Source organism: Stigmatopora nigra, chromosome 1 (genome assembly GCF_051989575.1).
Source record: "Stigmatopora nigra isolate UIUO_SnigA chromosome 1, RoL_Snig_1.1, whole genome shotgun sequence".
Taxonomy (NCBI): domain Eukaryota; kingdom Metazoa; phylum Chordata; class Actinopteri; order Syngnathiformes; family Syngnathidae; genus Stigmatopora; species Stigmatopora nigra.
The window spans coordinates 22,835,371-22,861,458 of NC_135508.1; the positions used below are offsets into that span (position 1 = coordinate 22,835,371).

The 26,088-nt window shown below is 38.9% G+C and overlaps 1 protein-coding gene across 1 annotated transcript in view; it reads right to left on the reverse strand.

Moving 5' to 3' along the window:
• atp2b3b (ATPase plasma membrane Ca2+ transporting 3b) overlaps nucleotides 1-26,088 on the reverse strand; it is a 55,165-nt gene that overhangs the window by 15,229 nt on the left and 13,848 nt on the right. The window contains exons 4-26 of the mRNA XM_077721340.1: nucleotides 20,514-20,711; nucleotides 19,996-20,253; nucleotides 19,087-19,212; nucleotides 17,865-17,990; nucleotides 16,167-16,223; nucleotides 15,810-15,851; nucleotides 14,862-15,026; nucleotides 14,672-14,743; nucleotides 14,456-14,598; nucleotides 14,095-14,227; nucleotides 13,876-13,985; nucleotides 13,651-13,785; nucleotides 12,615-12,721; nucleotides 12,462-12,537; nucleotides 9,207-9,365; nucleotides 8,924-9,103; nucleotides 7,017-7,104; nucleotides 6,774-6,880; nucleotides 5,263-5,454; nucleotides 3,855-4,068; nucleotides 2,987-3,198; nucleotides 962-1,069; nucleotides 642-824 (exon numbers count right to left, since the gene is read on the reverse strand). Coding sequence (XP_077577466.1) covers nucleotides 642-824; nucleotides 962-1,069; nucleotides 2,987-3,198; nucleotides 3,855-4,068; nucleotides 5,263-5,454; nucleotides 6,774-6,880; nucleotides 7,017-7,104; nucleotides 8,924-9,103; nucleotides 9,207-9,365; nucleotides 12,462-12,537; nucleotides 12,615-12,721; nucleotides 13,651-13,785; nucleotides 13,876-13,985; nucleotides 14,095-14,227; nucleotides 14,456-14,598; nucleotides 14,672-14,743; nucleotides 14,862-15,026; nucleotides 15,810-15,851; nucleotides 16,167-16,223; nucleotides 17,865-17,990; nucleotides 19,087-19,212; nucleotides 19,996-20,253; nucleotides 20,514-20,711 — 3,191 coding nt within the window. The remainder of the gene's footprint in view (nucleotides 1-641; nucleotides 825-961; nucleotides 1,070-2,986; nucleotides 3,199-3,854; nucleotides 4,069-5,262; nucleotides 5,455-6,773; nucleotides 6,881-7,016; nucleotides 7,105-8,923; nucleotides 9,104-9,206; nucleotides 9,366-12,461; nucleotides 12,538-12,614; nucleotides 12,722-13,650; nucleotides 13,786-13,875; nucleotides 13,986-14,094; nucleotides 14,228-14,455; nucleotides 14,599-14,671; nucleotides 14,744-14,861; nucleotides 15,027-15,809; nucleotides 15,852-16,166; nucleotides 16,224-17,864; nucleotides 17,991-19,086; nucleotides 19,213-19,995; nucleotides 20,254-20,513; nucleotides 20,712-26,088) is intronic.

The window sequence follows — 26,088 nt, forward strand, 5'->3', positions numbered from 1 at the left end:
AAGAGTGGTGGTCCTTTTCTCCTTGACAACACTGTATTGGGTCAGCAACTGTGCCTGTGCTGCTGCCCCCTTTCGCCCTTTAAAACACGTGCGCACTCACAGATATACACACCTAGTGCTTTGACGTAAATGATCAGAAATACAGTTGTGCCTCCCATTTATAGTAACGGTTTCACTCAAAGAGCGAAAACGCCACATTCATGTCACATATTTTAAGTATCTACTGAGATTTTAGCATAGATTGGGGGGTAGGAGAAGGGGGCACATGCCCTATCTAACCCCCTTTAGAACCACCCCTGCATTAAGCTACTTCACAATGGTAGATTACTAAAAGCGATTTAGATCGGTTTTTTTTTCGCTACCAAAACTGACATTGGGAGACATACTCATGATCTTATGGAACATTTGTACCTAAAAGGTTAGGTAAGAGTACATTATTAACAATAGTCGAAACCCATTTGTACTTTTCATTTTTGTATATACTCTATCATTGTTCCTTCTGTACTCTTTCAGAGTAGAACATACTGTAATGTTGGCTGCGTTAAAAAAGAAAGACGTTAGGAGGAAAAGCAGAGAGAACAAAATAGACAGTGCCATCAAATTTTACATTCTGGGTTTCGTTCTTATTATTCTTACTGTACCTGAGTCTGTATGCGGTTGAGGCCTCGGAACCAGAGGATCTGTCCACGACGTAGCTCTCTCTCTGCACAGTCAATTTCCTCCTCATCCTCCGCTAACTCCTCTCCTTCTTCTTCTCCAGGTTCCAGACCAAGACCCGCCTCCTTCAGGCATGGCAGCCGCTCAGCCGGGACAGTGGCAATCACCTGAACGGCAACTTTGTTACATTTTCACTGTTGCTACGATGAGGTTATCACATAATTCTGTTGAATGGCCCCGTATCAAGGGAAAATTCCACTTAAAAAAGCTCCCACCTAGGCAAAACTGAAAAGGTTCTTCTTACCTGACCCCATAGCAACTCTCCAACCCCCACAAATAGACACCAGAGCCACTGTTCTACGTTGAGTGGAGCACAGCTGAATGGCTTGCCTCCCCACTGCACAATCACAATCTGAAGCGGACACAAACACGTACTGTATGAATGAAGATTAAAACACAACACACCAAGGCGCCTCCTTAAAGCAGTCATTGAACTCACTGGTTGCCATTGGCAACGCTAGATGTCCAATCCATTCTGACTGAGAAAGATTGGCACAACGCTACCAGGCAAAATTGATTTGATGTCTAGCACTGTCAATGGCTTCGAAGCATGACCTATCACACCCAAATTTCCTAGTTTAAATGCATTGTAAAAATTGTTTAAATTCCAATGTCTATTGTTGTCAAAGATTTTATACTATAAAATTATTTTTAAAAACATATGCAAAAAATAAAAAACGTTAATGATAGTATGCATATCCAGTATGTTTTATACAATATTATACTATACAATAAAATAAAGCAGAGTACACTATACTATTAGCGTGGTGGCGAACGCTCGGCTCTCGGGCGCTAAAGCGGCTCCTGGCCAAAATAAATGTGGCTCTTTGCTTCTTATCATATTTTGTGTTGACTGTGGCTGTTTTCCTCGTTTCACTGTTTTTTTTAATTCTCCCTATAAACACACTCAAATTCAAAAGGGCCCATTAAAAACATAATAAATTACATTCAAAAAATGATTTGGCAGATTGGATTTTTTTATGTTGCTTCTGATGTAACGTGTAGCTCTTTGACTCTTATGGTTTTATATTTTTGCTATGTGTCTGCAACTAGTTCCCGCCGCCTGCCCCCCTGCTATATAGGGTATACTACACTACACTACACTATACTTGACTATAAAGTACTGCACAGTACACTATACTATACTATATAGGCTATAGAATATGTAATGTATAGTGTACTGTCCTGTAGTGTACACTAGAATAAAGTAGTAACTATTATGGAGTAGAAACAATACATTGGTAAGTATTTCAACGGCCACTTTGTGGTAGTGTCTACCCCGAGGAGGTAAATAATAGCACAGAGAGAGTTTGAAAAGTACAAATAGAAAGCATATGAACACTATCTCTTCATTGTGGATATTTGACAATTGCTGCAGATCTTGGAACCTATTATAACTGCTTAAACCAGGTTTTACCGTTTTCCTTCTGTAAAATTCTGCCAACTTTTGTCCTGAGCACCCTCATAACTCTGTAATAATTTAGCGTGTGAAAAAAACCCAGGTTGGACCTGAGTATAAGGTGCACAATACAGCAAACTAAAAATAAAAATATGACAAAAGCCTGGAAAAAACGTATGTATTATTGTCCCATCAGTATATAGAGTTTTGAGGAGTTTATCCCCCCCCCCCCCCCAAAATGGTCCAAATGCTTAATTTAAAAATCTGTCATGATACAGGAAGCGCCACTTCGAGTGGAAAGTGTGACGAATGTAAAATGCAATGCACTGTGAATAACAGGATTTGACTGCCAGTGATAATGCTTGATGTGACGAGCCAGACCCCCGTCTCATCCACTAGTCAAGTATCCAGACTATGCACCGGTCCGTCGTGGTCAACAAGGAGCTGAGCTAAAAGGCGAGGCCTTCTATTTAACAGTCGATCTACATTCCCACCCTCACCTATGGTCAGGAACTGTGGGTCGTGACCAAAAGAACAATATCCCGGAAGAATTTTTAAAAAGTCAATTTAAAAAGCCTTTAGTAATTAGGTGGCCTGGTGCATAAGTGATTAGCGCGTCGGCCTAACGCGCTAATCACTGGGGATATTTTATCTATTTATTTTATGACCTGACAAACTCTTTGACTGCTATTGATCAAATGGTCCCTTCCAGGCCCTCCCAGTTGAAATGAATGGAACTTCTATTGCCGCCAACAGGTTTTTTCAATGTTAATGTCCTTCTTAACCTATTAATAACTATTGAGTAGATGGGAATTATCCCTGAAAGGGTTATAACAGATAGTTTAATCCCACAAAAAATGTTGGTCTTACCTGAACTGCAAAGGTTCCCAGAACAATGGAGCAGAAGATGGGGTTGGCAAATATGCCATCAAAGACATTTCTCTCCCCGTGGATTTTGCGTGCATTGATCTCATTGAACAGCTGCATGAGGACAAAAGTGTTGAAGATGATGGTGTAGTGCTCGGACGGAGGTGAGTGAAGGGGAGCGTTGCGGCCGCTGTCTATATTGAACATGTGCTCGCCTGAAAACACACCAGGGAAAGAAAGACAAGAAGAGATTAGTGATTGGTCTATTTTGAACTTTTCTTTTTTTTAATTAATCGCTGTTGTTATCTATTAGTTCAATGAATTTGTTAAGTTCTTCACCCAAATACTAGTAAAACGCAGCTTTCAGACCTTAAACTGTTTTTTTTCCAAATTGCTAAAATATTGCAAGCACGTTTTTATCCTCTAATGGGATGTGATCTTATAAATGTGTTGTAGGGCACATTGTTGTTGTTTTTTTAATCTTCCACTTAGATTTTTTTTTCAAGAAGTATTTTGCCGATACTAATATTTTTCAACCAGTTAAAAAATACAAAAAATATGCATCTATTAATGATGAATCATCTTTTTTTTAAGTTAACCCTGCAAAGGAAATGCTCTGTTTATAATTATGCCAAAATACTTTGATTTAAGTTTTTAAAGAGAAAAAGTGAAAAGCACCATGGTCCTGATAACACATGACCACTGGATCAGATCAGATTTTCTGCAAAAATCATATCCAGTCTGATAATCCAGTAATAGCCATATCAGGTGCCGTTATTCAGAAAGGGATTGGGGAATCATAATTTAGTTCTCGACCTCTCAACGACAGTCAATAAAGCTTCCGTTACGTTCTTTGTAAATGTGTCCGCACCAATGAAAAGCAGGGTGAAGATGATGACCAGCTGGTAAACGCCATGACCGAGGATGTTTTTCATCATGGTAAGGGAAATGAGTGGGTTGTTGCGACCGTAGGGTTTCCGTAGCAACAACGCCTCTGTGGGGGGCTCGGTAGCCAGGGCCAGAGAGGCAAAAGTGTCCATGATGAGGTTCACCCACAGCATCTGCACCGCCTTCAGAGGAGAGTCCTGCACACAGAGATGGGTTCTCCATTAGGCCTTGGGTCTTAAACTGGCAAGGTCTAATAATAATTATATTCTAAAACTATAGTAAATATTATTCATTCATTCTTAATTCATTCATTTTCTGAACTGCTTTAGCCTTACTAGGGTCACCCATACCTAGGGGAAATTTAGAGGGGTGCGGGAGCTAAACCCAGCTGTCTCCGAGACAGAGGCTGGGGCACAAGTATAAACGGACAACCGGGCACACTTGCAACCAATTAGAACCAATTAGCCTACCAGGAACGTCTTTGGAAAGTGAGAGTACCTGGGGAAAACTCACGCAGGCCCGGGAGAACATGCAAAGTCCACACAGGTGGATCGACCAATCTTGAACCCAAAACCCCAGAGCTGTGACACCAACGAGCTAACCACTCAATCCGCCGGGCCACCCATTAATAAATGTTATAATGATAAAAGATAAATTAATTTGATAAACTAGAAAAATGTAAAATAAATAAATAAATGAGGAGTAACAATATATTTTTTAATGAAAAAAAAAGAATAGAAGTAAAAATCCAATTATATTCTTCACCCACGCAGGCCCGTGGAGAACACGCAAACTAAACACAGGTGGACCAACCTGGATTTGAACCCAGGTCCCCCACTGTGAGACCGACGCGCTAACCATTCATCTGCCAGGCTGCCTCTATCAGTACACAACATTGTTCATTCTGACTGAGAACATGGTAGCCTTAGTTCACATGACAACCAGGAGGAAGGCAAAGAAATGATCTCATAATTGGCTGCCAATGGACGGGAGTAAAGTATGATAAATTGGGAAGATCTCATCTATTGTAAGGCAGGGGTCTCAATCCGGTCCTCAAAGGGCCGCAGTGGGTGCAGGTTTTCATTCCAATTCAACAAGGATACCTTTTGCAAGTGCAATCAGTTAATTAGAGTCAGGTGCTACTTATTTTAAAGACACCTGATTGGTTAAAATGTTGGCACTGGATCAGTTGGAACAAAGACCAGGACCCACTGCGGCCCTATGTGGAACCGGTTTGAAACCACTGGTATAAGGAGTATTTTTCTAAGTGCAAACCCACATACTGTTCATTTAAATTACAATAATTTTGAAATTCTATCCGCCACTAACCGTGCGCCCAGACGAAGATCAATTATGTTAATTAATTGCAGAGTTCCACTAACTGTTTGTACCTGAGTGATGCAGGCACCGGTGAAGGCTACGATGACAGCCACTACATTGACAGTGAGCTGGAACTGCAGAAACTTGGAAATGCTGTCGTAGACGTTTCGTCCCCACATCACCGCCTTGACAATGCTGCTGAAGTTGTCGTCCGTCAGGATGATGTCAGATGCCTCTTTGGCCACGTCAGTCCCGGCAATGCCCTGACAGAGATTGCCACGGTGAGGAGGAGATGCAAAGAGTCACGCCATGAATCATGAGAGTGCTGAAGCACTCTTAATTTTTCTCGAGAGTCGCTGCCTTAATGCTAGCTTGTCCTTTTAGTTTTTCGCAAGTGTATGTAAACTTTTGACCACAACTGTATGTATGTACATATTTTATTATTTTCACTCTAACCACCAACCGGATATGTTGTGTTTTTTTTAGGCAGTAATTATCCCAAAAACTGTTAATATGTTACAATAACAGGTGCCTATTTAGTCTGTTGTTTCCTATTTTTTTATTGCTTTATATATAAAGTTTGGACTTGTTTTTTGATAAATTCAAAAACTGAACCCCAAAAATAATAATTATATTTTTTTCCCTTTCATTAATCATTCCTTGGTTAGTGCGACTAATTCTCAAGTGCAACTTTATCAACTTTTTCCCTTGTATCGTGCAATTTATTGGCTAGTGTGACTATTGGTTTGTGCGAAAAATACGGTATTTATACTGTGGCAGGTGAGGTAAAACTGTTTGTTAGTGCTACAAAATTATTTAATCTCAATATGACGAAAACGCCTCAATGATATATGCTTATTCAATATAGTGTACTTTATGCACAAAATAAATGTTTCTTTCTTGATGCAGAAACGTTACAATGAACAGAAAATAGACATTAATTTGTTATAACAATCAAAGAGGGAATTTAGAATACTCATTCATTCATTTTCCGTTCCACTTATCCTCACGAGAGTGTAATATATAATCACACATAGGCTTTGTCATCATAATTGACTCGACAAAAAGCCTAATTGTCATTATACGCAGCTGCGTATGACGAAATTGGTAGTGCTTCTCCATAAGGTGCGTTTTCCCGGCAAAATACCCAAATAAGTGATAATTGCAGGGAAATGTGGAGCCTATTCTTGTCAATTATTGGCACCAGGTGAGAGACACCTTGAATTAGTGACTAGTCAATTGCATGCCACAAAAAGATGGACAACCATTCATGCTTACATTCATAACTTTGGCCAATTTAAAGGGTAGAGTCTACCCTGTGTCTTTTGGAGATGTGGGAGGAAACAGAGTTACTGGAGAAAACCCACACGAGCCCTGAGACGCGCTAACCCCTCACCCGCTGAAAAATGTTCCAATGAACAAAAAAAAAAAATGACGGATGGATTTATCACAATCAGAGGGAAGTCACATTGTTAAAATGAAAAATTGTGTAATTATAATCGTTTCAATTACCTTATGCAATTCATTAGTGAACAGTAAAATTACCAATAGAGAAAATTAAGACACCAACAGTTATAGTTACCATAGCAAAGCCAACATCAGCTTTCTTCAAAGCGGGTCCATCATTGGTTCCATCTCCTGTCACTGCGACCACCTGCCTCTGTTCTATTACGGTACTGTCAATGATGCCTAGATGGGCGTCAAAAAGACTAGAGGTAAGTATATATACATATAATATAAATATACATACGCATACATATACACATACACATACACATTCAAGTGTGAAAAGGGGTACATATAACTTGAGGAAAGCTTAACTCACCTTTGACAAGTGTATGCTTGTCTGTTGGTGAAGACCGTGCCAACACACGCAGTTTGGGCCAGATTTTATCAATTCGCTCCTGTTCAATCTGCACACAGATAATGAACAATAGAGAGAGCCCACAGATAATATTATGTCATTCTTCCACAGGAAACAAGAAGATTGATTACTTTGAGTAAACACAAGAATGTAGACATCAGCCGTCTTACTGTTATATATGAAGGTTGTTAGGTTGTTAAAAAAAATCATGTTGATTGGCATTGGAAAAGTGCCCATCCACTGCCTTGACGAGAACCTCTTCATCACATTAAGTGTTGCACTTAGCTAATAAAAAGGCTTTAAGGGATGTAGCAGTTTCGTAAAAATTGTAGGGACTATTTTCCCTAGTGGCATATTCTCATAACATAGGAAATACATGTACTACTAGTCACTCCTCACTCTGCTGAGCAAGAATTTATGTTAAGTAGACACAATTTATAATTCAATAACATTTTAGGTACTTTTAACAGAGATGATTGAAAATACTTATTAATTAATTACATACTTATCAGACCACTTATTCATGTTGACTAGATTAGATTAGAACTTTATTTCATCGCATATTCAAGAAATTTCTCCTTATCCATGTTGTTACTACTTATTTATTATGTTGACTACTGCTTAACTATTATGTTGACTAACTACTACTTATCTATTATGTTGACTACTACTCATCTATTTTTTAGAGCACTACTTGTTTATTTATTACTGATTTATTTGTGTTTATTTTTTTTTATTTACTGACTATTTATGTATTTGTTTATTACTTATTTATTGACTATTTGTGTATTTATTTATTACATATTTATTGACTATTTGTGTATTTATTTATTACTTATTTATAGACTATTTATGTATTTATTTATTATATATAATTATTTATCTTTTCATTTGAATGTTTTTTTATGCACTACCCTACTTATTTATGTTGAGGACTACCTAAATATTCATTACTTATTTATTGATTATTCATCTATGATTTATTTTATTGCTTATTTATTTGTCTGTTTGTTTGTTGTTGTTATTTGTGCCCTTTGTGGTGAAGCTTTAAATCTCATTATAATTGTATAATGACAATAAAAGCATTCAATTCAACATGAAGTGAGGGAGATACACAACTTTTTTTTTCTAGTTCATCTCACTCCAAAGTAACACCTCGCAAACCATTAAAGATGTACATTGCGACATTTGAAATCAAGGTAACACTGTTTGACTAAAATTACCAGATAAAAAAAGAAATTCAGATAATAACAATAATGTGTCAAAGAATTGAATCCTACAATGATTCAGAGGGTTCCATGCATAATATTGATACGATTTTTAATAAACTCGTCACACATTCCCAGAGTTCTGCCTGTACCTTGATTAAATATTCATTAAAATCGTATTAGACTACCAACTATTGTTCAGGAACTTTCACCACTTCTAAGGTCTTGTAAAAAACTGTGTTTTCATTCACCCATGTAGATGCCACATAGTATTCCATACATTTGGCGGAAAGCCTATTTGGGTGGGGACTGGTCGGTCGAAAGTTAAAACAAAGAAAATAACAAACTTGTGCAGCGAACTTTGCGTTGACACAAAAATCTAAATGCACTGCCTTTTACCCCTGAACATTTAAACCTAGTCATTTGGGTGTAAAGTCATTAAATTATCATTCATAACATAACTGATGTATCTACTGAAAATCAACACAAGAATGTTGTAACATATCACAATCTCAGAACTGCGGGGCAGACTTGAACCACTAGACTAGTCATGTATTACAGCAGAATAAACATTGCCACTACTGGAATTTGTCATTGTTCTGAGATGAACCTTTAAATACGATTAAGGAAACATGCAAAATACAACATGCCGCCACTCACCTCTCCTTTCTCATTTCTGATTCGTCGGTTGAAGTCTTTGCCCTCAAGACAGATAAAGTCATCCCCGGGATGGATGATTCCACATTTGGCAGCAATGGCCCGGGCTGTGTTAATGTTATCGCCAGTCACCATCCGCACAGTGATGCCGGCGCGCTGACACTTCCGGATGGCATCGGGTACCTTGGGACAATTGGTGGACGCAGAAACATGAGGAGATTACCTTCTAAAGACAGCATTTGTCCATGTCCTGTATTATTAATGGCAGTCAATGGTAGACTCCTACCTCCGGTCTTACAGGATCCTCAATCCCAACCACGGTGATGCACGTCAACTCGGTCACTATTTCGCCTTCATTTTCCCAGTCGGGTTCTGGGTTGGAGGGTAGGTCACGATATGCGATGCAAATGGTCCTCAGGCCCTCACATGCCATTGGCTCGATCACCTGTTTAGTGAAATGATCATAACAATTGAGCAAAGAAGCTACTAGTATATTTAAGCTATTCAATGCAGTAGATACTGTAGTGGACAGCTATTCAAATATTAACACTTAAGACCTTCAACCCAAGTCGTTTTAAAAAAAACCTAAAGTATTTGACCATTTAAACTAAATAATGGACAGGAAATTGTAATTATTTCAACTCTGAGCCTTTAATGGCCTCTTGGAACAAAAAGGCCACAAAATATCAAATGCAGTTTGTCATAAATTTCTATTGTATTTATCTGATATATCACTTTTATTATAATAAAATGTTCAAAATGTATGTATCAATTATGACTCATTTGGCCATATTGGGTTAAGACATTTTGAATAAAAACGAATTAAATGAAAATAAATTGCATTCAGACAGGTCGATCCACCTGTGTGGAGTTTGCATGTTCTCCCCTGGCCTGCGTGGGTTTCCTCCGGGTACTCCGGTTTCCTCCCACATTCCAAAATTGTGCGCATGGTTGTCTGTGTCCTTGTGCCCTGCAGTTGGCTGGCCGCCAATTGAAGGTGTCCTCTACCTATTGCCCGTCATTTGCTTGGATAGGCTCCAGCTCCCCGCTGTGATCCTTGTGAGGATAGGCGGTTCAGAAAATGAATGAATAAAATAGTATTTAATCCATTTCATGCTATAGATTGTGCTAGACGTCTAAGCCAATTTCACCCAGTCAAAATAGATTGGATGTCCATGGGTGTCAATGGCAGCAGCCAGTGCGTGAATAAAAACTCATTGTCTTTCCAGATGATGATAATAACTGGTGACTTTTGAGCTTTTTTTCTGGTATTCTTTCTGACAACGCTGAGAGGGAAAGCACCCTTTAGCCCCCAGACTAGTCAAGACAGCAGAGAAGGACAATATACGATGATAAGCTGGCGAGGCATAAAGCTTCCACAATGCAAGCAAAATAAGTGGGCGGGAGGACAGTTGTCTAAGGAGAAGAGCATTTTTTTTCTCACGGCATCAACTAAGGTAGCCGCAAGGCAGGTCAACACGCCTGTCACCAAGACGGTTAGTATCGCAAATAGTGCTCACTTTCTGCTTGTGAATAATTTAGACTGATCTAGAAATTTGATGGCAAGTATAACAAAGTGAGAAGTGATTTATTGCCTTTGTTTGTATTTGTATTTTCTTTTTTCAATTAAGCCTTTTCAGTTACCCCCACTGTCCCTAGCCTCTCTGTTTCCCTGTGATTGGGTCAATCCCCATTTTCATGCCTGCATATCAATATTACTTCAATTTGCTAACATCTGCAACAAAGATAACTTTTGTGGTCACAGACTTAACATCAAATAAAAGTTGAAGACTTTGAGATAACTTCAGTTTCCAGTGGTGTGCCGTCAGGGCCTTTAAGGCCTTCTCTGCTGGCCTAATAAATATCTGAATCACAGACTGATGTAAATTATATTTTGCCCATGAATACTTAATAAATAATTCCAAATTGCCTGTTAGCTTCCTTTCATTGCTTTTCCCCCTGGTTGCACCGCTTCCAGATGAGTGGTTTCATATTGAAGCATTTAACCAATCACATTTCAGCCATTATTTGTTGCCAGGGACAGAAATCTGCCTCAAGGCCTTCACAATCAGTTCTGCAGGCTTTGCTGCATTAAACAAGTGTCAATAAGACTGTTGCTTTAACCAATCAGAATTTAATTTGGTGACACCAAGGCCTTCTCACAGGCGTTGAGATACGTCATTGCTTTCACCAACTATGATAGGCTAGTGATAGAGTAGGCGAGCCAAAGCCAGAGCGAGCCAGCCAGAACTTGCAAACTCCACCCACAATGGCCGACGGAGGAAAACAAATGGATTTGGATGCGGATTTGCTGACAAAACCAATTTCCAGACTGACTTTTTCAGAAAAAATGGACATCATTCAGAAAGGGTGGTCAAGTCCGAAGGTAGCAAGCCTGTTACAACCGGGAAAATTGTTTGTTCGCCTCTTTCAGTTTGCTAACTACGACCACCTACCTGTCCATTAAATAAGTGTTTAGTGGCACGTCGGGCAAAATACTAAACAACCTGATCACTCCTATTGCTGAAGTGATGGAGGAAGAGATGAGAAGGGAAATAAAAGTACTGTTTGTCTCTGGAATGGTGAATGAATCTGTGGATTTAAAGAACATCTGGACGATTTTGAATTTAAATTTCAACATTTTAAAATTTGAATCTTATAATAGTAAGCCTATGATGTAATGCTCGTCCTATTTCAATTTTACTCTCATTTGTTATAGTTAGATTTTGATCTCGTAACATTAAGATTTTTCTTTCGGAATATTACAATTTATGACTCTTTGTAAATTCTTACGGCATAACTGAGCAATGCTCATGGCACACCAGTGTGCTGTGGCACAGTGGTCGGAAAACGCTGCATTACATCATCGAGTGGCATAGTAAGAAAATAGGCATTATATAAATGAAAAACTTGACACGACATAAGAATTGAGGGCAGCCTTGAGTCCAGATTTGCTGCTTTTTATAAACTGTTCCTATAGGGGTCTGCAAAGTCTAAAAATAGAAATGAAGTTGGCTCGTATGCTCCCTCAACTCCGTGTCCTCTGAAGTGTGATAACAATAGATGTTCTTTACCCTTCCATTAATTGATGGCCCTTTCTTAGTTGTTTTAAAAATGAGTGATTCTTTAAATTATGGAGGAAAAATACACATACTTGTAGTAGCCAAATTAAATCATGGGTGGCCCGGTAGAGCGTGTGGATATAACGTCGGCCTTGCAGGTCTGGGGTCTTGGGTTCAAGTCCAGGTAAGCTGAGCTGTGTGGAGTTTGCATGTTCTCCCCAGGCCTGCGTGGGTTTTCTCCGGGTACTCCGGTTTCCTCCCACATTCCAAGAACATGCATGGTAGGCTGATTGGACACACTAAATTGCGCCTACGTATGGGGGTGAGTGTGGGTGTTTATCCGTCTACTTGTGCCCTGCTATTGGCTGGCTACTGATTCGGGGTGTTTGCCGCCACAGCTGGGATTGGCTCCCGCACCCCCGCAAACCTAACGAGGATAAAGCAGTTAGGAAAATTAAATGAGAAATTAAATCATTCACCTGTTTAACCATCTCATCTCTGTCCCTTGGACGGAAACTACGTGGCTCCCCGTTGGCATCTAGAATGTAAGAACACCTGAGGAGGGAAAGAATACTTTATTGAAAGAGGGGAAATCTGCATCGGTGTGACATATTATCCCTGCTTCTACTCACTTTTTCAGCATGATTTCAGAAGCTCCTTTGCTGTAGAGACGGAAGGAACCATCTGGCAGCTTTATCACAGTACTCATAGATTTACGCACCGAGTTAAAGGTGAACACCTAAAAGCAAAAGAAATGGTATTACTGTAATACATATGAGGAATTTGACATATGAGTAAAATTCAGAGCAAATATTTGCCTTGAGATATGAGATTTTTTTTTAAATACGAGCATACGAGACAGCCAGGTGGCCAAGACACGGGAGGCTGCTTATGAGAACAGCATGGAAAGATACCTTCAAACAATGAGCGGAGCGTTGCATTTTTTTCAGTGTTTTTTTGCGCGTTAGTTAGTGCAGAATAAAGGGATTTGATCGGCTGGCCACCGATTCAGGGTGTCCTCGCCTCTGGCCCAAAGTCAGCTGGGATAGGCTCCAGCACCCCCCGTGACCCTAATGAGGATAAAGCGGTTCAGAAAATGACACAACACATCCTCTTTGAGTATCTGGGTTGGCAGTTAATGATAAAAGCCTGACTTTTAAACATGCTTTTGCTCATTTTTCTTTTGCTCAAGAACCAGACCATTCATTCTTAGACTGCCACAATACTGATTTGGCTCTATTGGTACTTTATCCTTAAGAGCATTAAACAACTTTTTCCATTTGTTTGGCTCGCCACACAGTGTCACCATGAAAGTTTTTATTGTTAAGATTCTCTATTTAGACAGTAATGATGTTTTTTTTTATTTCCATATACTTCTCTGCTAGTTCCTGCTATGATGAAATGCAACTTTGGTTTTCTTGCTCGTTTTTTACGGTGACAATCATTTTTTATGTATCCTTAAAAAATACTTGTTTTAAATATCACTATCCTGAGTCTTAGTAAGGCAATAGTCGAGCTTCCTTGTGTGGTACAAAGCTGACACCAACCACCTCTTGTTCACACATCTGTGAGTCATCCTCAGAGAGAATTCTAGTAATCACGACCTTCATTATTACTATAGAAACATGCAAAAATGGATGCTGTGGTGGATACAGTGGTCATCCCTACCTTGTATAATCTCTCCTCTGGGATTTGCTCTCTGACGGGAGTATAGTCTTGTTGGAGGTCTAAGACAAATCCTAGAAGGCCACACTCTGTCTTGTTGCCCACCTGCTTTGCCAGACCGCCCTCCACATCTGGTGGCTAATAAAAGGCAAATAGAACAGAATGGAATACAAACACAGAGAGAGGAAATGTGCATTTTTGGAACATAATGATATCAGCAGGACTCACTAAGATCTTGGAGGTGTAGGCACTGTTGATGGAAATGGCGTGGACTATTAGATCCATTGTCCGAGGGTTCACCTGTCCAGGATCTGGGACCAAACGGTGGTGTACGTCGCCTAGAAAACAACAATTGAACAAATTTTAACCACTAGTGAGGCATGGTAGCACATCAATGTGTCATCACCATATTGTATATGACACTGCATTTTCCTTGTGTTTACTGACCTATGTGGGCTTGGACCACAGTCATTCGGTTGGTGGTGAGCGTGCCTGTTTTGTCCGAACAGATGGCTGTGGCATTGCCCATGGTCTCACATGCGTCCAGGTGGCGTACAAGGTTGTTGTCTTTCATCATTTTCTGGCAAACAAAATGCGATGATGAGCAGATTGAATTGTGTTTCAGTATTAATCACTTGCAATGATGACTGACATTAGCCTGATTCATAGCTGCTATCATAACATGGTGTGCAAGTTATGTTATAGCAATATACTTATTATAATGTAATGCTGGGTCCATTTTAGATGCATTTTGTCAAATATTTTCTGTATTTTTTTTCAACTAATTCTCTTGAATAAGACACTTTACCTTGACCGAGTAGGCCAATGAGATGGTAACGGCAAGCGGTAAACCCTCAGGGACCGCCACCACCAATACAGTGACTCCAATAATGAAAAACTTGACAAAGTATTGCACGTAGACTGGTGTGCATTCTGTTACCCACACCTGACCTGGAATAAATGAAATAACTTTCAGCTTTTATGACTTGAGCTTTTGCCTAGTGAGATGTGCACACATACTAACCCTCAACGACAAAGGTGTCAATGACAAAGTAGAGAACCAAAATGATGACAGTAATTGCGGACATCACCAAACCTGTAATAGAATTTCCAATTTGTTAGTTCCTTTATTTTCTTTCTTTATCCAATACATTTAGGATAGTCCAGGAGCAAATATGTTCACACAATCTTAGCCCAGAAGAAACAATCCCTACCTGCTTTTCCAATTTGAACTGCAAGTTTGGTGAGCTTGCCCTGCAAGACACTCTTTTCCTTCTTGGGTACATTGGTCTTCTTCTTCTCTCTGTCCTCTACTTCCCCTCCCTCTGCACTCTTTAGGGGCTGCATCTCCATTGCCACGCCCCCGTCCTGCTTCTTGGCTGAATCAGACGCACAAAATTGTCAGAATATTGCAGGCATCTGATGACTATAAAAAAATTGCAACTTTTAAATGAAAACGAAAAACATGAAGTGTCCACTGTTCCATTCTCCCCACTGTTTATAATCATTGACGGCCACATTTTCTCATAATCACTCACAAGAAGTAGGAGAAATTGATTTGTTTGCAGATTTACTGTCAAAGCCATTTTCAAGATGGACTTTTCAAGAAAAAAAAAGCTGGACATCATTAAGAAAGGTCGGACAACTCCAAAGCAAGCAAACCTGTCACAACCGGGAACGAACAATATCAGCACTAAATCGAATAAAAACGCCTGTGTGGAGTTTGCGTGTTCTCCCCGGGCCTGTGTGGGTTTCCTAAGGGTTCTCCCATTTCCTCACACATTCCAAAAACATGCATGGTAGAACACTCTTGGCTTAGAAGACTCTTTGTCCCCTCTTGCCCTGCAATCGGCTGGCCACCGATTCAGGGTGTCCCCCGCCACTTGCCCAGAGAAAGCTGGGATTGGCTCCAGCACCCCTGTGACACTAATGAGGATAAAGCGGTTCCGAAAATGAGGGTGACCCAAAAAGATGTGTACCAATGGAAACATGTTCTAAACTGATGGGTACGCATCTTTTGGGTCACCCTGTATATATCTATATATCATCTCTTCTCATTTTCTGAACCCCTGGCCTTATAAGGTTTCCCCGTGTCAACCAGTTAAAAATGCATCTGCAATTTCACGTCTAAAACACGTCTAGATTACATATCATTGCATTACCTTTGTTCTGGTTGTTCTCCACTGTGCCATCAGGTTGTTTTCCTGTGGAGAAAGCGTGCATCAGACAAAGACATCAATACACAAAGACAGATTTAACTTAAAGTGTGTTGTCGTCAGCAATTCATGTATATGCTATGCGGACAACCTAAGTCACATTTCCAACCCACAATGAGATAATATTGAGAGGGAACAGTAATGAAGACACTCACATCATCCAACACTGGGTGAAAAGACATTATACAGAACACGCTAAAGTTCTTCATAGGTCATTGACACGGTCACGCTACGATGCACTGGGGTCTGTTTACTTGCTAAAGGGAGCGAGGAGGGCAGGACAACAACTGTGCGCTCACGTACCATTGGTGACTGTGCTGTAACTTGCATCTGTGGAGATCAACAACTGAGTATTGTCCTCTGTTTGGGGAATCGTATAGGAAAGAAGGTTTTGAGGACACGTGAGAGAATTTGGCAAAAAAAAAAAGGCATACGAGAACAAAAATTTAAAGTTTATGTCTGTTTTCAGACTGGCGTCCATTTAGGGGCATAAGAGGCGTCAAACGTGAAGCAAACGAAAAAGAAAAAGCACACCTACTGCATGAGGAGAAAAATCAACAATTCATGACATGAAGTTTAGTAAATAATACATTAGATCCAGTAAGTGACTGCCTGAATGGTTGAGGCTGCAAAGACAGTGGCCATATCTGCACTTCGCAACCTGGGTTACACTAGAATAAAAAACATTTGAATATTCGACCACTATGATGACGATGGTACTTTTTGTTTCTTAACACACTGGCTAACATTGAGAGTTTGAAGGATTTGTGGAGAAAGAGAAGGTTTGAACGAGCGACACTTTTTCCACAGTGTCTCTGTCTTTCTACACTCTGTGCCGCAGTCTCAATAATTGATTCAATCTACAGATGCTCTCAGATTAAGAGAGGCAAGCATGTGAGAACGTGAAATAGGGCAAATGCAGAGGTAAACAAGTAGGTAAAAGCAAGTAAGAGTAATAGAAGAAGGTGGATTAGCAGCAGCCAAGAGGAGGCGTGACAATCTGAGACAGACAGCAAAGTGGGAAAACAGGGAGTGGAGAGGATGTGGGCTAAATTATCTATGAGGTTAAACTGGCATATTTCCTCTTCAAGCTCTTATCTGGAATCGGTGAGGTATATCTCTCATGTGCCCACCAACTTATATATTTGTGATGGGTGCGTATTTGTTAGATGATTTAGAGCTGGTGAAAATTATTTCTGAGATTGGACTACCGTATTTTCACGACTATAAGGCGCACTGCATTATAAGGCGCACCCTCAATGAATGACACATTTTATTTTTTTTGCCATATATAAGGCAAACTGGATTATAAAGCACCCTGTCTAGTTTGGAGAAAATTTAAGACTTTTAAGTACGCCTTATAGTCGGGAAAATACGGGTATTTTCCCGACTATAAGGCACACCCTCAATGAATGACACATTTTAATTTTTTTGCCATATATAAGGCAAACTGGATTATAAAGCGCCCCGTCTATTTTGAAGAAAATTTAGGACTTTTAAGTGCGCCTTATAGTCGTGAAAATACGGTAGTTTAATTCATACTTGAGAGTTAAGGCGTATTCACACCAGGATGGTACATAGTAATTAGCTTTATTGGGTTCGTACAAAAATCCTTTTGAATTTTTCTGGTGCGTTTCCTTTTCATGCTGAAATTTATGCAAGCAACCTAAGATTTGAAAACAAAACTGCATGTGCAAACATCGTTCTAAAACGATCTAGGTGGGGTAACCCACCAGGAACTAAACAATCATGGAGCTCCAGTTTGCAGCACTGGTGCTCTTTTTCATAGACTTTATGTAAAAATATATGGAAGACATTCTGTTTGGTATGCGCCAGTGTTTGCTGGTTTGGGATTAAACCAGCCCAAAAATTGCGCACCAACGACCTTTAAGATTTGGTCAAGACCAAACATTACAGATGTGAATACGCCTTTAGTTAGTAAACCTCTCATTATGTGTTGCTGGATTTTTTGTTTTGTTTTCACATTTTTGCCACATTTACCTTTTTTTTCTTTCCCATCTTCCTCCACTTCGCCAGCTCCCAAAAGAGTGAAGATGATGCCCGTTTGGGAGTTTACGCCAACAGCCGTCACCAACATCCGGCCCGAACCTTCCATCACGTGAGTACCTAGATATTCAAAGAGATTTTGTTTTATTTCATTTAGTTCCACATCACTTTAAAGCAGAATGTAAGAAATGTTCAGTAATATCATAAAAATGAACTTTTTTTCCTTTATCCTTAGGGGACACTAATTTTTAACTCATATGGTGCCATTTTCACAGGAATTCAAAATGGATTGGACGTCTACCGACATGAGCATTCACAGACAGTCTTCCGGGCTTAAATTGATTAGTCGAGTATCCTTGTCAATGGGAGGCAATGAGTTAAATACTATGGGCGGTGAAAAAAATCAACTTTAGAGGTCTACTTGGGGACATAACCTCCTGACTACCAGTAGTTTCAATTTGTCTTAAGTAGAGGACATTTTTAAACCTAAATATCTGGAACCCAATGCATCCAATTCCATTAACAATCACATTTTGTGCTCTATAAATGACATTCAGATCTTTCCAATGATACCAAATTTATTGTGCAGTATTCCAATTTCTTCACATAGGTTGGGGAATTTGAAAATAATTGTGATTAGACATTTTTTTCCTGGTAGTCAGGAGGCTATCCAGTGCATACTTTGTATATCTAGTTTGTGTTCATTCATTTTTCACTTTTAATTTCACAATTTTTTCCACATTTAATTAACATTATACTAATTATTATGCTCGGTTTACATAATAAAAACAAGTATTGTAATGATTCATAGTTGAAAAGTAATAAAATGATGTTTTCCTACCTATGTTTTGTAATGATTAAAATAGTCACTTGGGTTAAAGATTGTAAGTGTTAAAAAAAAGCTTTTTCATTAGCATGAATAAAAAAATGTAAAGGGTTAAAGGTTTGAATGTCCACTTTTGAATATATGTCCTCTATAGTGAATCCTCTTCCTGAAATGGTTAAACAGAAACAGATACTTCATGAGGAAGTCCAGCTCAGAAAAATCACCATGAATGGGAGCAAATACTGTACGAGAGTGACGTCAATCATCTATTTAATGCTCTGATTAACAAAGACTAATTCACTTCATCCGCAACCACAATGGGGCACTCTTCAAAGTACCAACATTGAATAATATATCTACAGAATTACAATGATTATTGGAAAAAGCAACCTGAGAGCAGCATTGGGTCCTTTTCCACAGATTTGCGTACATGGTCCGACTCTCCTGTTAGGGAGCTCTCATCTATTTTCAGGTCATTCCCTTGAACTAAAATACCATCGGCCGGCAATAGGTCACCTGAAAACAGACAAAAGGTTCATTTACTTCTTGTATATGGTAAACCATTTAAAAATGATCAAAGCGGCCCAATTTTTTAATGAAAGATGGGCGAAACATAGAAATGATAAGAAAAATGATGTATTAATGTATTAAAAAGATTAACAAATATACAATAAATATTTCTGTTCACGTAAACACACAACTTCAAATTATGATTTCAATACAATATAGCAGTAAATTATAATATCGGTCATGGCTGGATAATAAGATTCTTCATTATGTTCGTACCAGTAATTTTAAATAATGAATCAAGTTGCTTTAACTACACTCATAAAATTACATAAACAAAAAAAAAAAAAACATGGAGTGTTGGAAGTTTGCAGGAGGCAACGTGACTGTGACAATTTCAAAATAAAATAATGAATAGTGAAAATGTGTTTACGTTTTGGGCAATTTCGTAACATACATGTTCATATTTTGGAACAGTAGTTTGCATATCAAAGGGTTTTTCGCAAAGTGAGAATTTGTAGAATTGGTTCATTTATAAATGTAGAAGCATTCCTAGATGCTACCATGGTAGATGTACCATGGTCTTCCCCACTATGCATAGGCAAACTGTTCCAAAAGTCTGTATTGCACATTTCCAATAATGTGGGATCTGTGTGAGCCTCCTTTGACAGGATTCTATCATTTATTTAGTTTGCAAAACCCATGATAGTAGGTTTTTCTAATAAATTCCTCAAATGACACTATTCATTGTACAGCAAATACTCAGCTGTGACGATTTGGTAACCCGCTTACCGTATTTGACCTGTGCCATGTCTCCCACCACCATGTCAGCCACGGGAATCTGAATGACGTTTCCTTTCCGTACTACAGTGAACCTTTGTTCCTGTTCGATTCGACTCTGCAGACCCCGGAACTGCTTCTCTTTGGACCAATCGTTAAACGCCGTCACCAGGACGACGCATGCCACGGAAAGTAGGATGGCGGCACCCTCAATCCAATTGGCCTCGCCCTCACCTTCGTCCTCTGCACCTGCCGCCAAATTGCCACACACTGGGCAGGGAAAAGACGCGTGGTTATGGCAAACATTCAAAGAGAATCAGAAGAGTGATGTGATGCGTTTGATGAAGATTTCTAGTCTATACATCACGCTAATGATAAAATACTTCTTCTGTAAAACCAATTTACGTTACATGAGACTTGTTTCAAAGCCACAAATGTGAAAAGACCAGCTTTGCCTGGACCTGGGTTGCCCCCAGACACATAGAAAGATCTATTAAACCCGGCCCTCCCAATTATATTCTTCCTCTTACACTCTGAATCCTCTCCAGGAGGCTGGTAGAAAGAAAGGGCAAGGGAGATGATTGCAGCAATCTCCAAAATGATGAGCGTGACATCTTGTAGGGCTTCCCACACAAGCTCAAGGAAGGTCTTGGGCTTCTTTGGCGGGATGAAATTTTGGCCAAAGGTCTGACAGCGACGTTCCAAGTCAGCTGGATCCCCACTCAGACCTGACAGAAAAGAAACAGAAAATGCAGGTGCATTTTAACACTCTTCTTCCTATCAAATGCATTGTACATATAAGGGAATTCATTTTGGAGTGTTCAAGAAATCAAAAATGTTTGTGGTGTTTTAGCTAACATGCTATCCGTTAGTCCGACATGGGTTTAATGATGAACTTGGTGGACCAAAGAATTAACAGTCTTGCGCCTTCCAAAATATGGACTGCATTGACTGAAGTATTCTTTTCACTTCAAAACAAGGGTTTATAAAATATGATGTTCCTATCAAGTAAAATGCATGATTCTGTAAGACTGCCTCGAACATCGTTTGATGCTAATTCTGTTACTAATTTTGCAGTTAACAAAAAAACAAAACAAAAAAAAACAAATCCACAACACCTCAAAATCTCAGACAAAATTTCAAGCCATACGGAGCACTTTAACCCTTTCAGAGACAGTGGCCAGACCTTGAAAGCTTGTCATAAATTTAACTCATTCAGTGCCAGGCCAGGTTACAGAGTTGGTGTTGTGGAAGTTAGTAAAAGAGGAAAATTGATACCGGAAAGACCGATTGACGACAAACTAGTTTAACTGGCAAGGGAATGATAACTTTAAATCTCTTATTTTTCAGCCACAATATTAGGCGATTCACAGCCATTTAACCCCTATCAAGAAAAGCCATTAAGTAATTATCATTGGCTTAATTTATTCACCGCCAAACTAGTACATTACAGAGTATGTCTTGTGGTTGTTAGTGAAAGAGGCCAATTGATATTGAAAAGACCTTTAAATGGGAATCCATTTTAAGTGGGAGGGGAATGATCACTTCCAGTCTCTTTGAGTTAAAATGGCTTGGATGTCCATTGCCGTCAATGGCAGCCAAAGAGTTGCACTATGGTCACAACAAAAACAACAAATTTAAAGCAAAATTCTCAACTCACACTAAATGTGTTTTTATTCTTTTTCTTTTCTTTTTAATGTCGAATTTTCAATTTACGAAAGGAAAAAAAGACCAAAAAAAATCAGAATTGTGACTTTGAAGCATTTTGACTTTAATCTCAGAATTCAGTTTTTAAAGTCAGAATTCTTTCGATCTCAGAATTCAGGATATATATATTTTTTTCTTCTTCAGTGCCCATAATCCTCTTCCGTATGAATCATTCTCCCCCAAAATCTATTTTAATCAGCTTTCTGTTTTCTTTATTAGGCCATTGGCATGTTGCCTACAAACAAAGCCACCCATTTTGTATGAAGCTAATCCAGTTCAAGGTCATTGAGAAATGGAACCCATCAAACTGCAACCTGGATTGGTCACCCGTAAACCACAGCACATTTAGAGACAGACAGACAATAATTCACACATATAAAATCACATTTGGTAGAAACCTATCTTAACAATTTTCACAACTACTAACAGACAAAATCAGAATCCTTTTGTCAATGTATTATTTAGCAAATATCCTTTGGGAAAAAAATCCTAGCTATAAATGAGATTAATTTCCAGAGAGCCCATGACGGGTTCCTCTTTCTAACAAGTTTCCTGCCTGGTAACAGGTGATATCGTCCCTCCAGCGTTTGAATTTGTTTTATATTTATTTTTTTGATTGGCTGTCAGGGAAGAAGATCAGCAATGCGCCTGCAGTGGTTGGTTTAAAACGATGACACCCTTCGCGTACGTGAGCTGTTTGCAGATATAGCGCGTGCTTGCTGCAGCGACTGTTGCTCCCGGCCTTGAACAAATGTGCGACAACATGACATCCGACAGGGTTCAGGCCAAGGCGACGTACAGAGAGTGAAAGAGTGAGAAAACAGGTGATGCTGACTAATGGTCTCATGCGCAGGCGTATTCTTTTCGCCATAGTCCGTCCTTCCTTCCTCTCTCTCTCTCTCTCTCTCTCTCTCTCTCTCTCTCTCTCTCTCTCTCTCTCTCTCTCTCTCTCTCTCTCTCTCTCTCTCTCTCTCTCTCTCTCTCTCTCTCTCTCTCTCTCTCTCTCTCTCTCTCTCTCTCTCTCTTTCTCTCGCTCTCTCTCTCTCTCTCTCTCTCTCTCTCTCTCTCTCTCTCTCTCCATCTCGTCCATCCCTCCATCCCTATCCATCCTCTCTGGTTGGCTCCCCTCTCTTTCCTCCCTCTCTCCATCTCCCCTTGATGTGTCCTTGACAATGCGGCAAGCCGTTATAGCTTTCTCTACTCTCCCCTATCGTACGCATCGTACTTATTTCTCTCCCCTTTTTACCATAATTGCTCATCGGCCTCCATGCGTTCTCTTCGACATGGAAAGAAGGGTCTCGTACTGCAGTGCCGGGTGTCCGTAACAGAGTGCGTGTTTACCAGGACTCCTCTATTTTGCGTGTCGCCTTGCAGATCATGTTCTGAATTCTTATGGGCATAACTAGAGATCTACGTATTCACCTTTGGGTTGCATCCTCTGCTATGCCTTGCCAGTGCAGAAATCAAGCGCAGATGAATTTAGTGATGAGTGGTTAATGCTAGAGGTCATTTTTGTCGTTAAATATTTTAGTACTAAGGCCATATGTCTAAAGAATTATACATAAAGATGTTACTTGGACATGTGATTTTTTTTATTTATTTCATATTTTCCAGTTTAAAAATACAATTAGAGAGTGTTGGGGGCCAAGTGTATCTGTTTTTTTAATTTTCTTATTGTATTTATTCATTATAATATAGAAAAATAAAGATTCATGAAAATAATAAAAAAAATAGTTATTGTTTTGATTGAGGCCTGACGTCCACCTATGTGGACATTATTGTTTTTATATAACAGGTTATTGTTTGGGATGGGCTGGCAACCAATTCAAGGTGCCCCCCATCTACTACTTTTACTTGACTGGCATTGGTTCGAGGGCCCCCCGCAAACTTCATGAGGAGTGATTCAGAAAATAAATAAATAAATGATGTTTTTGTGGCCTACATGACCAAAATTGTTACGCCCATCAATCTGAATGCAATGTCTTTAAGATGTATTTATTTATTTTTTAATTTCCAAAAATAGTCACCTGCCCTACAAAGTGATAAGGCATATATCATTCTCTTGCCTGTGGTTCACCTAGAGCAGTGTTGCAGAAATTGTACAGACGCACACACAAACCCACACACAGACATACACACACACACTCACATACAAGCACAAATTGTTCCAAATTCAGTGCAGCACAAGACATCCTGGTCTATCACATTGTTCCAGCATTAAATTACATCTATTAAAATTATTATGACAGTTTGCAGTAGTGTTCGAGTGGTTCGCACCTTCACCTCACAAATCTGAGATCAAGGGTCCAATCCCTGGTGGGTTTCTATCTTACTCTGAGAAATTTGCATGTTCTCCCCGCCTGTGTGGGTTTTTTTCCCTGGTATTCTGGTTACCTCTAACATCCCAAAAACATGCGTGGTAGGCTACTTGACCACTTTAAATTACCCCCAGATATGATTGTGAACATGAATGGTCGTCCGTCTTCTTGTGCCTAGCGATTGGTTGGTAACCAATTCAGGGTGTGCTCTGCCTACTGCCCATAGTTGGCTGGGATAGGCTCACTCGCCTGCAAACCTTGTGAGGATAAGCGGAATGGAAAATTAACGAATTATGCCTGGAGTGTTCAAACTATTTCACAAAGGACTGCAGTGGGGGCAGGTTTTTGTTGCAACTATTCCAGCACTGTTTAACTCATGAGGTTTCGTCCAAAACCAGTAGCACCTGGCGGCAATTGACTGTTTACACTTAAGACACCAGAAAGGTGAAAATGTATCCTGTTCTTCGGTTGGAATGAAAATCTGCACCCACTGTGGCCTTTAAGGATTGGTTTGTACACGATGACTTATGTTATCCATGGCCTAAAGTGGTCCACATTGACTTGCAGAAAACATCATTTGCTGCTAGTCTCTCCCAGTCAGAATGGATTGGACATCTAGCACTGTCAGTGGCAGGCAGGGAGTTCAATAAGTGCCCTGTCAAGTTTATAATGAAACCAATAACAACAAAACCATAATTTGTGCATGAAAGGTTTAAGTGGTTACTGAAGCCGACCAAGCTGCCTGCACCAAAGTCAGACAGAAGAACCACAACATTATCAGTGACCACACTTTAACTCGCTGCTGGGAGAAATGCCTGTATATTTGAATTTTGGGTGAAAGCGAACTCACCATCAACAAAATGCAATAAACCCTGGGCTGGTAACTGTGTGCTGGCATTGGCTCTTGTTTTCAGTTTTGATGATATTCGGAGGTAACACTCAAAATATGAGAGCTGTCGGTGCGGTCAATAACTTGGCTAGGTTTTAATGAATTAGGCACATAGTCATAGATCTGACTCCTATATATATCTATCTATCTATCTATCTATATATATATATATATATATATATATATATATATATATATATATATATATATATATATATATATATATATATATATATATATATATATATATATATATATATATATATATATATATATATATATATATATATATATATATATATATATATATATATATATATATATATATATATATATATATATATATATATATATATATATATATATATATATATATATATATATATATATATATATATATATATATATATATATATATATATATATATATATATATATATATATATATATATATATATATATATATATATATATATATATATATATATATATATATATATATATATATATATATATATATATATATATATATATATATATATATATATATATATATATATATATATATATATATATATATATATATATATATATATATATATATATATATATATATATATACAGAGAGAGAGAGAGAGAGAGAGAGAGAGAGAGAGAGAGATCGGAGTCAGATCTATGACTATGTGCATAATTTATTAAAACCTATATATACACACCCACCACCCTCAATATTCAAACTAAAAAATTTGGAGAGGGCCCCAACAGATTGCACCCTGGGCGTTGCCCAAATTGCCAATAACAAAAAACGGCCCTGAATAAAAGGGGCTTGTTTCGTTTCAAGAAGGAAAATTCAAATGGGAGTTGTTTGTGATTTATGACGGATGTGATCATTAAAGTGTCTGATCAGTCAACTGCTTGAGAACAAATGTGTCTTCCTCCTAGTAGTGCCATCACACTCCTCTATTTCTCAAGGCTGTAGAGAACTGAGGGTCACGGCAATGAGAACATTTATGTGGCCCATTATTCAAGTGTAACTTGAAGGGACAAAGGCACACAATGTGTTGAGCAGTATCTTCATGTGTTAAACAACAAAAGTCTAAAAGAAACCATACAAATATGAATACTTGATTGATTAGAATGATAATGCATAACAGAATAGGTCAACCATATGAGTGAAAATACTATAAATAT